The sequence below is a fragment of the Tursiops truncatus genome, chromosome 20 (assembly GCF_011762595.2).
Source record: "Tursiops truncatus isolate mTurTru1 chromosome 20, mTurTru1.mat.Y, whole genome shotgun sequence".
Classification (NCBI taxonomy): Eukaryota; Metazoa; Chordata; class Mammalia; order Artiodactyla; family Delphinidae; genus Tursiops; species Tursiops truncatus.
In genome coordinates this window covers 30013727-30029218 of record NC_047053.1, presented here as the reverse complement: position 1 = coordinate 30029218, position 15492 = coordinate 30013727, and the positions used below count along the sequence as shown (strand labels likewise).

The window sequence follows — 15492 nt, the reverse complement described above, 5'->3', positions numbered from 1 at the left end:
AAATGGCAGAAGATATGAAGAGACATTTTCCCAAAGAAGACATACAGATGGCCAACAAGTATATGAAAAGATGCTCAACATAACTAATCATCAGGGAAATGCAAATCGAAATCACAATGAAACATCACCTCACACCTGTTAAAATGACTATTATCAAAAAGAGAAAAAACAGCAAGTATTGGCAAGGATGTGGAGAAAAGGGAATCCTTGTGAACTGTTGGCAGAATGTAAACTGATGCAGTCACTATGGAAACAGTATGAAAGTTACTCAGAAAAATTAAAAATAGAATAACCATATGACACAGGAATTCCACATCTGAGAATTTACCTGAAGAAAATGAAAACAGTAACTCAAAAAGATATATGCACTCCCATGTTCACTGCAGCATTACTTATAATGGCCAAGATATGGAAACAATATGTGTCCATAGATGGATGAATGCATAAAGAAAATGTGGTGTGTGTGTGTGTGTGTGTGTGTGTGTGTGTGTGTGTATATACACACACATATATATGTATGTGTATATATACACAATGGAATATTATTCAGCCATAAAAAAGAATAAAATCTTGCCATTTGGGACAACGTGGATGAACATGGAGGATATTACGTGTAGTGGAATAAGTCAGACTGAGAAAGGCAAATTTGTATGTAAAATCTAAAAACAAAAACAATGCAAAAACAAAAAAAACAAGCTCACAGATGCAGAGAACAGATTGGTGGCTGCTAGAGATGGCGGTGAAGAGCAGAAGAAATGGGTGAAGGAGGTCAAAAGGTACAAACTTCCAGTTATAAAATAAATAAGTCATGTGGATGTCATGTACAGGATGGTGATTACAGTTAATAATACTGTGTTAAATATTTGACAGCAGCTAAGAGAGTAAATCTTAAAAGCTCTCATCATAAGAAAAAAAAATCTTGTAACTATGTAAGGTGACAGATATTAACTAGACTAATGGTGATCATTTCGCAATGTATACAAATATTGAACCATTATGTTGTACACCTGAAACTAACATATTAAATGTTAATTATACCGTCATTAAAAAAGAGAAAGAGAAAAAAAGTTGTACCAGAAACCAAAGTAAATTTCTAGCAGGGAAAAACATATTACTATACTCAAAGACTCGTTTCTTTAAATAAATTACCCCTACGTGTATCCCCATTATTCTTTATTATATTATATCCATGAAAATGTTTAGCCCTGGTTCTCTGAAAAACGAGAAGTATTATTTACTGCTAAATATCCATGTAAGATTTATTAAAAATATTACCATAAGCTTTTAAAATTAAGATGATAGCCAAAATACAAAAAACTACAGGTTTTCTTAACAATTTACTAAAATTCACTAACAATTTACTAAAGTACAAAAGGAAGAAACATTCACATTAGCTAAAACTTTACATTTTGTACTAATTATGTTTCTATTGTCACTGCTTACTCTATTTTTGTTAGAAACAAAAAAAATTACATTGAAAATACAGATCATTTTACCTAAGTATTTGTGGGGGTTTTCATAAAGTTACTTTATATATTCATGCTTTTCACTATAGACTACCAAAAAAAGAACAAATATTAGAGCTCGGCCATATGGTCTTTTCTGTCATTGCAAAAGTACTCTGGTGTCTGACAAATTTACTTTATGCATGCTTAATTAGTATGGCATGTATCACTTATGTCTTCTTACAAACAAAAGTTCTGTTGACTAGTGAAATGTTACCATTTGAGTTACTAGAGTTAGTTGAGATTTAGCTTCTTCAATAAATCTTCAAACTTATAAGAAATTGTCAGAAACCCATACCTTTAACATTATGAGTAATAAATCACCCATCTATGAAAAATTATTGCATTTCTAAAGCAATGTAGACCTATACCAGCTAAAGCCAAGGAAGAAAACTTGTAACTTCTGGTTTAAAAATAAAACTGATATAAAGATATAGATACACATGTATAGATACAATTATACTTTGCCAATAAGAAGATCATAATAAATGATCAACATAGTACATAACCAAAACAAGAAATCAATCAAAGAACTTAGTTTAAAATTAAGATACTCAGCCAGGAGCACAGTAGCTCTGCTTATGGTCAACTGGTCTAGATCCTAAACAGGTTGAGCTATAAACATCTTTAACACATATTAAAAGAATTTGCTAATTATAAACCTAACTTCTGAAAATTAATATTATTAACCAGTATTATATAATACCTTTTATCAGCAACATACAAATATGTAAGTATTTGCTGCTACTACTACAACTGCTGATGATGATACTTTTACTACCACTTACCACTTAATAAGCTCCAAGATATGCCAGGTATAATCTAAGCACTTTATAAGTATTAACTTGTTTAATCCTCTAGCTGCCCTGTAAAATAGATACTATTACCATCCCCATTTAACAAATGGGAAAATGAAGTAGCAATAGTTTAAAACCTTAATCAAGGTTACAAAGGTTGTAAAGAGCAGAACTGTGATTAAAACCCAGGCACTCTGATTTGAGCTCATTCTCTTAACCAGTAAAAACAAAACGAAACAAAAAAAATCCTTAAAAAAACAAAAAACTTTATCTTATTTTAGCTATTATCAATCATATTATTCTATACTTGATTTCTTTAGCCTTGAGGCTTCTACATATTTTTTCCCTTATCTTGGTGCTAGAATACTGTTTACACGGCTCCAGAATTTCTGAGGCATTTTAGAGAATGTATAATAAAGTAATTAGAGCATTTGCCAGAGCATCAGACTCCTTAGGTAGGATCTAACTCCACTATTTGCCAGCTTTGTGACCTTAGGCAAATTACTTACTTCTCAGAGTTTCCTTATCTGTAAGATGAGAATAACAATAGTACCTGCCTCAAAGTCATTATAAGAATTCAATAAGATTCTACCAACAAATATTTATTGGGCAACTAATATATGCCATACACTGTTCTAGGTAGCCGAGATACCCGTGAAAAAGATTGACATTACATTCTAACAGGGCAAATAGATAATAAACAAGTAGACTAATAAATTCAAATAGTAAGGGCTATGAAGACAATAAGGTACAGTTAAAGAAAATGAGCAAGAAAACACTGGCAAACATAAAGCATATATTTTTACTGACATTAAAATCTCCTGAGATGACTTCTCCAAACATAAGGCTTCTCTGAAGATAACTGACTATTCTTTTCCCCCACTCAGTATTTTCAAGAATTTAAAAGAAGGCTCTTTGAGGGCAGGGATTATGGTATTCATTTACTCAGTCTACAACTAGGTTCCTGGCACTACGTTAGGTGCTTGAAACAAAAAGATGAATAAAACAGTCACAGTCTTCAAGGAGGTCTCAGAGAAACTGGTGTTGTCCATAATGGAACTAAGAGCCTGTGGAGAGGATATTAAGAGTAAGGTTAAGTGTTAAAAACTGGGAAGGAGGGACTTCCCTCGTGGTCCAGTGGTTAAGAATCCGCCTTCCAATGCAGGGGATGTGGGTTCGATCCCTAGTCAGGGAACTAGGATCCTACATGCCACAGGGCAACTAAGCCCACGCACCACAACTACTGAGCCTGCGTGTCACAACTGGTGACCCCACGTGCCACAACTATAGAGCCCACGCACTCTGGACCCCACATGACACAACTAGAGAGCCTGCACACCACAACTACTGAGCCCTGTGCACTCTGGAGCCCGCACACCACAACTAGAGAGAAGCCTGTACACTGAAACGAAGAGCCTGTGCGCCACAACGAAAGATCCCGTGTGCCACAGCTAAGACCTGATGCAAAGAGGAAATAGGCAATCTACCTGAAAAAGAATTCAGAGTAATGATAGTAAAGATGATCCAAAATCTTGGAAATAAAATGGAGAAAATACAAGAAACGTTTAACAAGAACCTAGAAGAACTAAAGAGCAAACAAACAATGATGAAAAACACAATAAATGAAATTAAAAATTCTCCAGAAGGGATCAATAGCAGAATAAATGAGGCAGAAAAACATATAAGTGACCTGGAAGATAAAATAGTGGAAATAACTACTGCAGAGCAGAATTAAGAAAAAAGAATGAAAAGAATTGAGGACAGTCTCAGAGACCTCTAGGACAACATTAAACGCACCAACATTCGAATTATAGGAGTCCCAGAAGAAGAGAAAAAGAAAGGGACTGAGAAAACATTTGAAGAGATTATAGTTGAAAACTTCCCTAATACGGGAAAGGAAATAGTCAATGAAGTCCAAAAAGCACAGAAAAGTCCCATACAGGATAAATCCAAAGAGAAACATGCCAAAACACATATTAATCAGACTACCAAAAATTAACTATAAAGAAAATATATTAAAAGCAGCAAGGGAAAAACAACATATACAAGGGAATCCCCATAAGGTTAACAGCTGATCTTTCAGCAAAAAACTCTGCAAGACAGAAGGGAGTGGCAGGACATATTTAAAGTGATGAAAGGGAAAAACCTACAACCAAGATTACTCTACCCAGCAAGGATCTCATTTCACATTTGACAGAGAAATTAAAACCTTTACAGACAAGCAAAAGCTAAGAGAATTCAGCACGCCCAAACCAGCTTTACAACAAATCCTAAAGGAACTTCTCTTGGCAGGAAACACAAGAGAAGGAAAAGGCCTACAATAACAAACCCAAAACAATTAAGAAAATGGTAATAGGAACATACATATCCATACAATTATACTCCAATAAAGATGATAAAAAAAAAACACCTGATGCAGCCAAAAATAATAAAATAATAAATTAATTAATTTAATGACATAAAATAAAAATAAAATGTTAATTAAAAAAAAAGAAAATGTTCTTGAGAAATACAAGGAACATTCCAGATGAGAATCTAACTCAAAATTGGGGACACCAAGGAAGGCTTCCTGAAGGATTATCAGAAGTCAGACAAGAAAAGTGGGAAAGAGGAGAAGGGGCAAAAGAATGCAAAAAGTTTATAATGGCCTAAAGACTGTACCGGTAAACAGGAGCTTTATAAGCCATCTAAAGACTTCTGGAATTTGTCAGTGAGTTGTTTCATCCCCTACCTGAAAAACTAAAAATACAGACAGACTATATGAAACAATAGTTTTTAAGATACAGGACATCAGGTAAGGAAGAGTGATCCCTGAGAGATGGGAAACAAATGAGAGTAAGCCTTATGATTCTTTCAGCTTGTTGTCCTGAGAGTTTGCATGCTGTGGCATGGGGAAGGGGAACCCAGATATAGCCCAGCAAACCCAAGTTGAAGAGACACTGCTGAGAGTCCAGGGAGACCAAGACTAAAGTTCACAGAGAAGAAAGCAGAATGGAGAGTGCTGCACAAAGAATGCACTCCAGAGATCTGCAGAAGGACCTCTCAAGTATCTACTAGAGTACTGATCAGCACATGCCAATGAGGAAACAATCCAAGATAGTGGCAAGAACCACCTGAAATGATGAGACACCCACAGACAGCATGGAACAGTACCTGTTCCCACCAGCCAGGCTGGAAAACTTCACAATTCATGGAGCATTAGGTAGAGGACTCAAAAGGAGGTAGCCTCTACTGAGGTAGCCCAAAACTAAACCCGGCTCAGGTCCTACCTAACAAATCCTAAAAGCAAGAACCAAAAGGATCAAGCTGATTCCAAGTAATTTAACTGCATCCCAGAGCAAAACTCAAGAGTACTTATAGAAATACAATAATACCCAGTACCCAACAAGGTAAACTTCACAATATTTGGAATTCAATAAAAAATTCCAGGCATGATTCCATTTATATAAAACTATATAAATGAAACATATTTCATTATACAATATCAAAAAGTCACGTATACAATATCACCACCAATAAATATCATCAGTCTTTAAGTATCAGAAAACTGCTAAGCTCACAGTAGTATACACAATTTTTCAAAATTCTGATTTTTCACTGAAAACTCAAATTTTATCAGGCTCACTTTGTTTATTTTCGAGAATTACCGAAGTTAGTCTCAGTTATTCTTTCAAGTAAAAACAATGTTCTGTGAAAAAAGTGGCTAGTTCAGCTCACAATCCAAACAATCCTATAAGTGCTTTCCCTCAAGAAAACCATCCTACTCCTGAATGCAAAAGTGATTTACGAAAACTACTCTATTCTTCACACAGAATGTTAAAAATCTCAAGGGTGAAGATTTAATAAAGTTAGTAATTTTTACTGCTTCATCAAGGACTTAAATGAAACTGGCTTTTCTTAACTGTGCATTAACAACAGTGAAGAAAATAACTATTAATACAGGTTGATGCCACTACCCTTATTGTGCTAAAGCACCAACAGTTTTACCAACCTATGCTTTTGTACCATCAGTGCAAATGTCAAAGACGGTAAAAAAAAAAAAAAAAAAAGGTAAGTAACATCTTAACATCACTATGAAAATACGTTTGACCTCACAGACTATCTGGAAAAAAATCTCAGGAATCTCCAGAGCTCCCTGGACTACTCCTTTGAGAACTAATGCCCTAAGGACACTGAAAGAACTCTAGGAAGTAGAGTTCACAAACATTAGAATGTAAAAGAGGAAAAAAACTTTCAGATCTCGTTCTAGTCCAATTCTCTTATTTTATAAATGAGGAAACTGGGGCACAAAGAGCATAGGTTTACCATCTCACACAGCAGAAGACATGTGACAGCACTTAGCACCTCTGAGTTGTTTTCTACTCTTCTTTGATTACACTATTCTTCATCTTTTTCAAAAATGGATTTAGCAAATTCCACATTTTCCTTCTTTAAACTGAACAATGGCATAAATACATACATTTTGTGGAGAAAAGGAGTTTATCTTTCCTAATGGGGAGTTGAGTTTTGTGGTCTTTCCTGAAGCAACTTTTGCATCCAAATGGTGCACCTCCTTTTCAAAACAATGACGTTTTCTAATCTGTAAATACAGAACCAAAATAAAATTTATTGTAACTAGGAAGTTTGATGAGGCTAGTTGCTCTCAAAGATCAGAATAGCTATAACGTGTTTTCAGCATTAAAAAAAATGACTATTTCTCACTGGCAACAATCAAAAAGTTTCTAAAAACAAATAGGCACCTTATTATAAGACTTAAATAAAACAGAATACAGTAATACCTCTCAAATTCCGACCAAAATAGCTTTAATTAATGATGTGGCAAAACTATAGCATTGTAAAATGATCTTCCCATAAAACAGTCCCACCATATGGATACCAAGAATAGTATTATGGCAAAGTCCGATTACATATCTAATTGGAAAATAAAAGTAAATAAAAATGGAAACCTTATTCTAAATTGAAAAAAAAACATAGAATAAAAACTTTAAATGTAAATATTCATTATTTCCTACCTGATGAAATAAATTACTTGATTACTATTATTATATTACTTACTAGATATTTGATAATCCAAATTGTATTTGACTAAATTTCTTTTATAAACACCACTGTTTTCTTTCCAAACTATCTATGCTTTTTCTTACTTGCCAAAACCTATTTACTTAAATTATAAAGAGGAAAAGAAGCATTTCTGTCGATAATTCCATTCCTACAAAAAAGAAATGAGAGCCAATGAAGTCAGGGAATAAATGCTATATGTTGAGCTCTACCTCACAACATCCAACTCTAAGTACACATTTTGTGGGAAAGAAATCTCTAGAGATACTTCATTTGTAATTGGTGATTTTCCAAATATAAAACTAGAAAACGATTTCATTCTATTTCTAAAAACAAGGTTTAATCATGGAAGTTAATAAAGATTGTAAATGGAACAGATAAACTACATAAAAATGCAAATACCTTTTGAGTATATTCAATTAAAAATATACAATTATCTACAAAGGACATGTTAATTTAATAATCTTTTTTATTTGTAACTAAGTCTATTAAAGTCCATCCTCCTTACCTCAATGCCATGAACTCTATGAGAAAACACTGTTTTCACCTATGAAAACATTTCATTTAAAATTTCTAGTAATTTCGGTTCTTCAATAATTTTTAGAAATAAACATTTTATAACGTATTGATAACTCAATAAATAACAGTAAACCTTGTCATTACATTAAAGCTATCAATACCAAAAGTATCTATGACCTAAATATTCATATCAGAGGTATATTAGCCAAAAGAAAATGCCATTATTAGATAAAAACAACAGAGGAGTTAAAAAGTACCAAGTAGCTGTTATTGATACATGCCTTAAGTAAATATTTTATTGTCAAATTCCTTATATATAAGAAAGCACCATTCAGTTTCACTTTAATGACATGCTACTATGAATAATTTACTATAATAAACTCCTTTGTAATGAGTAACTCTATACAATGAAATTATAATAATTTACCATTTAATTCATATCTGACACTACCCAAAATAATCTCTACAGATGCCACTGAAAAATGATTGATACTTGACTACCTTGTTCAGCTATAACTAATGGGATTATTCCACTGCCAATAAACTGTTTACCTGCTGTGTAGTTTCTAAGGGTCGAATTCTTTTCTTCTCTACTTGAAAATCATCATTTTCATCTCTGTACATGGATGCCTGTTTCTTAGCAGATAGCTTTGCAGCCAGTGTAGTTTTTTCAGGAGAGTCTTATATAAGAAGTCATAAAAAATCAGTATAAATAACTTACATTTAGGTAATATTTTTAGAAAAAAATTGAAATCAAGATGTAAGACTTTAATCTGTAAAAATATTGAATCACTATGCTGTACACCCAAAACTAAGATAATACTGTAAATAAACTATGCTTCAACTTTAAAAAAGATGTTAAGACTTATTTCTAAAAACTTCATAACATAGTTTAAAATAGGAAATGCTAAACATCTTTAAAAGCACTTATTTACCGCTCAGTATACTTTAACAAAGACACAGCAAACATTTTTAGAAATATGCTTTCAAGAGGGACGCCTATAAATGGTGCTGGGAAAACTGGACAGCTACATGTAAAAAAATGAAATTAGAACATTCTTTAACACCATACACAAAAATAAACTCAAAATGGATTAAAGACCTAAATGTAAGATGGGATACTATAAAAAAACTCTTAGAGGAAAACACAGGCAGAACACTCTTTGACATAAATCGCAGAAATATCTTTTTCAATCCATCTCCCTGAGTAATGGAAATAAAAACAAAAATAAACAAATGGATGTACACTACCAAATGTAAAATAGATAGCTAGCGGGAAGCAGACTCATAGATCAGCTCAGTGCTTTGTGACCACCTAGAGGGGTGGGACAGGGAGGGTGGGAGGGAAATGCAAGAGGGAGGGGATATGGGGATATATGCATACATATAGCTGATTCACTTTGCTATACAGCAGAAACTAACACAACAATGTAAAGCAAGTATACCCCAATAAAGATGTTAAAAAAAAATAAAAGGAACCTAATTAAACTCAAAAGCTTTTGCACAGCAAAGGAGATGATAAACAAAACAAAAAGACAACCTGCAGAATGGGAGAAAATATATGTTCTTGGGTTGAAAGAATCAACATTGTGAAAATGACTATACTACCCAAATCAATCTACAGATTCAATGCAATCCCTATCAAACTACCAATGGCATTCTTCACAGAATTAGAACAAAAAATCTCACAATTCGTATGGAAACACAAAAGACCCCCAATAGCCAAAGCAATCTTGAGAAAGAAAATATAGTTTGAGGAATCAGCCTCCCCGACTTCAAACTATACCACAAAGCTACAGTAATCAAGACAGTATGGTACTGGCACAAAAACAGAAATATGGATCAATGGTACAGGATAGAATGCCCAAAGATAAACCCATGCACATATGGGCACCTAACTTACGACAAAGGAGGCAAGAACATACAACAGTGAAAAGACAGCCTCTTCAATAAGTGGTGCTGGGAAAACTGGACAGCTACATGTCAAAGAATGAAATTAGAACACTTCCTAACACCATACACAAAACTAAACTCCAAATGAATTAAAGACTTAAATGTAAGACCAGACACTATAAAACTTTTAAAGGAAAACATAGGAAAAACACTCTTTAACATAAACCACAGCGAGATCTTTTTTGACCCACCTCCCAGAGTAACAGAAATAAAAACAAAAATAAACAAATGGGACTTAATTAAACTTAAAAGCTTTTGCACAGCAAAGGAAACCATAAACAAGACAAAAAGACAACCCTCAGAATGGGAGAAAACATTTGCAAATGAAACAACAGACAAAGGATTAATCTTGAAAATATACAAGCAGCTCTTGGAGCTCAATATCAAAAATCAAACAATCCAGTTAAAAAATGGGCAGAAGACCTAAATAGACATTTCACTAAGGAAGACATACAGATGGCCAAGAGGCACATGAAAAGATGCTCAACATCACTAATTATTAGAGAAATGCAAATCAAAACTACAGTGAGGTATCACCTCACGCTGGTCAGAATAGCCATTATCAAAAAACCTAGAAACAGTAAATGCTGGAAAGGGTGTGGTGAAAAGGGAACCCTCCTACACCGTTGGTGGGAATATAAATTGATAAAACTACTACAGAAAACAGCATGAAGGTTCCTTAAAAAACTAAAAGTAGAACTACCATATGACCCAGCAATTCCACTACTTACAATAGCCAGGACATGGAACCAACCTAAGTGTCCATCGACAGATGAATGGATAAAGAAGATGTGGCACATATATACAATGGAATATTACTCAGCCATAAAAAGAAATGAAATGGAGTTATTTGTAGTGAGGTAGATGGACACAGAGTCTGTCATACAGAGTGAGGTAAGTCAGAAAGAGAAAAACAAATACTGTATGCTAACACATGTATATGGAATCTAAAAAAAAAAAATGGTACTGATGAACCTAGTTGCAGGGCAGGAATAAAGAAGTAGACATACAGAATGGACCTGATGACACGGGGCGGGAGGGCAAAGCTGGGGCAAAGTGAGAGTAGCATCGACATACATACACTACCGAATGTAAAATAGTTGGCTGGTGGGAAGCAGCAGCATAGCACAGAGAGACTGGCTTGGTGCTTTGCAATGACCTAGAGGGGTGGGATAGGAAGGATGGGAGAGAGGCTCAAGAGGGAGGGGATATGGGGACACGTGTATGCATATGGCTGATTCGCTTTGTTGTGCAACAGAAACTAACAATTATACTCCAATAAAGATTAAAAAAAAAAGATTATCAACCTCATTAGTTACCACAGAGATAACAATTAAAATTCACGAGAACAACACACAGGCACCATAACGACTAAAACTTAAAAAGACTTGAATATCAAGTGATAACAAGAATGCTGGGGGCTTCCCTGGTGGTGCAGTGGTTAAGAATCTGCCTGCCAATGCAGGGGACACGGGTTCGAGCCCTGGTCCGGGAAGATCCCACATGCCGCGGAGCAACTAAGCCCGTGTGCCACAACTACTGAGCCTGCGCTCTAGAGCCCACGTGCCACAACTACTGAAGCCTGCGCACCTACAGCCTGTGCTCCACAACAACAGAAGCCACCACAATGAGAAGCCCGCACACTGCAACAAAGAGTAGACCCCACTCGCCACAACTAGAGAAAGCCCGCGAGCAGCAACAAAGACCCAACGCAGGCAAAAATAAAATATAAATTAAATTAATAAATTTTAAAAAAAAGAATGTTGAACAATGTAACTTCCATATACTACTGGATGTAGAGTCGGGGCAGGGGGGATGAATAAATTGGTTCAACCATTTTGGAAAACGTTGGCAGTATCCACTATAGTTCAACATATGCATACACTATGACCAGCAATTCCATTCCTAGATCTATATCTAATAGAAAGGGTTTACCTATCTGTACCAGAATGAACAAGAATGTTCATAATAGCTTTAATAACCAAAATTAGAAACCACCCAAACGTCTAACAATTGTAGAATAAAATAATAAATTATGGTATATAATTTATTATATACCACAAAATACAGCAATAAGAACTACTGCTATATACAACACAAATTAATCTGAGAAATATGTTAAGTAAAAGCTGACAGACACAAGAGTACAGATATAATTCCATTTCTATAAAGAAGCAAAACTCATCAATGGTGACAGAGGGAGGATAGCTACTACCTGTGGAGAGAGAGAATAGTGACAGGAAAAGAACATGAGAAGTGCCACTGGGGTGTTGGCTATGTCCTATTTTTCATCTAGTGGTAGTTACACGAGTGTGTTTACTTTGTGAAAATTCATCAAGCTATACACATAGAATTTGTGCATTTTTCTGTATTTAGGTTATATTTTTAAAGAATTTACTTAAAAATGTAAAGAGAGCATCAGAATACAACCCAGATTTACCCCATCTGATCCTTGAAGAGACTACTCTAAACAACTCTAACTCACAATTACATTAAAATTCAAGTGTATTGAAAACTGATTTTTACAAAGGCACAAAGGCAATGCAGCAGACAAAGGGTAGCCTTTTCAATAAATGTTGATGAAAAATTAGATATTCATAGGCAAAATAAACGAACTTGGATCCACATCTCACACCGTATATAAAAATTACTCTTTAGACTTAAAAGTAAAACCTAAAACTATACTTGATTAAAAAAAGAAGCTTGTACTCAAGAATATATAAAGAAATCCCAAACTTAACAATAAGAAAAAAACAATAAACAGGCAAAAGATTTCAACAGACATTTCATCAAAGAAGATATACAAATGGCTAATAAGCACACGAAAATATGCTCAACATCACAAGTCATCAGGGAAAAGCAAAATAAAACCACAATAAGATACCACTATAAGCTTATTAGAATGGCTAAAAAGATTTACCATACCAAGTGCTGGCAAGGATGCAGAGAAATGGGAACTCTCATACACTGCTGGTGGAAATGTAAAATGGCATAACTACTTTGGGAAACACTTGAAGTTTCTTAAAGTTAAACGTAAGTGATCCAGTCATTACACTCCTAGGTATTTACCCAGAAAAGTGAAAGCACATGTCCATAACAACGACTTATACACAAATGTTCACAGCAGCTTTATTTGTAACAACCGGAAACTAGAAACAACTCAAATACACATCAACAGGTGACTGCATAAACAATTTGCAGTATATCCATACAATAGAATATTACTCAGCAATAAAAAAGAACCAACTGTTGATACATGCAACAACATGGATGAATTTTAAAAGAATTATGTTAAGTGAAAGAAGCTAGGCAAAATAAGTATACAAACTGTATTACTTCATTCATATAAACTCTAGAAAATGCAAACTAATCTACAGTGACCGAAAACACTCAGTGGTTGTTTGGGGAGGATAAATTATAAAATGGTGGAAAGGAGGGATAATAAAGGGGCATGAGAAAACTTTTGAAGCTGATGGATATATTCACTATCTTGATGTTAGTGAAAGTTTCAGGGAAATACTCTTATGTCGAACCTTATCAAAATGTACCATTTAAATATATAGAGTCTGTTATGTCAAGAATATTTCAGTAAAGTTGTCTAAAAAAAAATACAGGTTGTACATTAACATTATAAGCCAAGAGTTCTTATATTAATAATTAGCTTAAAAACAATTCCATTCATTCATACAACAAATATTTATCTAGCTCCTACTATATGCCAGGCACTGCTAGGTATGCAATGGCGAGCAAACTGACACAGTTCCTGACCTCATGGAGTATACAGTCTGCTAGGGGAAGCAGAGATTAATAAAAGATGCACACAGACACGTGGATAATACAAATTGTAACAAGTGCTATGAAGGAGAGGTACACAGTGAGATGACAGAATATAATAGGGAAACCAAATGTAGTGTGACGGAAAGATCAGTATGGCTGCCTTAAAGAAGTGATATCTAAGCTGAGAGCTAAAGGAAGAGCAGGACAAGTTGAAGATGAAATTTTCCTCAGAAGAGACACTAACACAAGCAAAGGCTCTGAAGGCAGCAGAAAGCATAACCCTTTGAAAGAATGTTCGGAAAGAAAGCCAAAAATGTTAAGGGTCAAAACCGAGTAGACAACACTATTGGTCACCTCTCCGGCATCTATTCCACTTCCTCTTCCTCATTCCTAAAAGAATCACACTTCGGTTCAAGCAGCTACCATCCTCCACACAGTCATGTGCTTTAGAGGAAGACAACTCGATCCTTGATTTTAGGAAGTGGATACTGTTTGGACTTAAGCCAGTCATGGCAACCTCTTTTCTCCCTGCCAGTGATTAGTTAAGGAATGGCATGAGTGAAAGCAGGAAAGGAGTTATTACACGGTCTAAAGAACAAATGGTAGTTTGTACTAGGGAAGTTACCAATGGAGGTGGAGATTTGCATGGAGGAATAAGGAATACCAAAGTGTACAGGATGTCTCCTAGGTTTCTGGCTTAGGCAAGTAATGGTCAATCTTTTCCATACAGTCAAAGCAAAAGAAATATTCTTTAAATTTATAGTCTTATGTTATTGATAATACATTCTCTTAAATAAATCTAGTAAGAACATCTAAGGATCATATTTGAAACATACCTCATTCTCATATAGGATACTGGTCTCGGAAGTCTAGGCAAACTTATCAAGAGTGAATGAGGCTAATTAGATTTTGCCTTACAATACAAATCAAAATGTTTTATAAAATTCTGACATATAATTAATACTGCTTACGAATAACATCAATTTCTGAATATCAGTTATTTTGCCTTGCTTCCTCAAAAATGATTTAAACTAGCAAGATGTCTGAATCAGTTAAAAGTGAGGCCAAGAAAAAAAAAAAAAAAAAAAGTGAGGCCAAGAATAAAATATTCCAAGGATTTCTGACCACTCTATGCATTATTCAAAATAATTCCAGAGAAATTAGGTGGAAATACATAACCAATTATGCTAACCAAATTTATCTACATTAGGTCTCATAACAGCAATAATTAAGACCCCTATTACAGATACCAAAAGACCCAGACAAAATATAAACTACCTTGACAAGTTGACAAAGTGCCATTTCTTTCAGAAGTTGGTATACTTGGACTGTTGAAATGATATGAAGTTCCCTGGTTCACGTCATTGTTTGTAAAATTCTTTGAATGGCATGTACAACAACACGACAATGGTACTTCAGCTTTTTTACTTAAGCCTTCGTTCACTGGCTTCCCTAAAAATGAAATAACCTCTATTTATAATATTTCTAATTAAAAAAACACTAATCTTCCTCTTCAGCTAGGGTGTGCAACCACCTTATTTTTTGCCCAGGATTGGGAGGTTTCCCAGGATTCAGAATTTCAGTTCTAAAACCAGGAAAGTACCTGGCAAATCTGGACAAGTTGGTCACCCATCCTGCAGCATCAAATTAGGACAGGTGAGAAACACTTATGCCAGAAACATTTATAGAGAAGTTATCAACAATTTACATGATTTACAATAATCTAATAACAGTCAAAGATTAATAATGTAACAGAGGCACAACCACTCGAGTATTCATTTATATTGAGATATATTAAAATACCAAGTATACCTAAAGTATATTCTTAATTATTTATACTCTTAATTACTGCTATTTCCCTAAATGAAAAATTTGAAAGTTCA

At 34.5% G+C, this 15492-nt stretch overlaps 1 protein-coding gene across 7 annotated transcripts in view; it reads right to left on the bottom strand.

Annotated features, from left to right (window-relative positions):
- The window catches only part of BRIP1 (BRCA1 interacting DNA helicase 1), a 201940-nt gene that overhangs the window by 181649 nt on the left and 4799 nt on the right, over positions 1–15492 (bottom strand). For all 7 annotated transcript variants that reach the window (XM_033846862.2, XM_019945486.3, XM_019945488.3 and 4 more), the window contains 3 exons: positions 14888–15061; positions 8432–8559; positions 6762–6881 (listed from right to left, as the gene is read on the bottom strand). In XM_033846862.2, coding sequence (XP_033702753.1) covers positions 6762–6881; positions 8432–8559; positions 14888–15061 — 422 coding nt within the window. The remainder of the gene's footprint in view (positions 1–6761; positions 6882–8431; positions 8560–14887; positions 15062–15492) is intronic.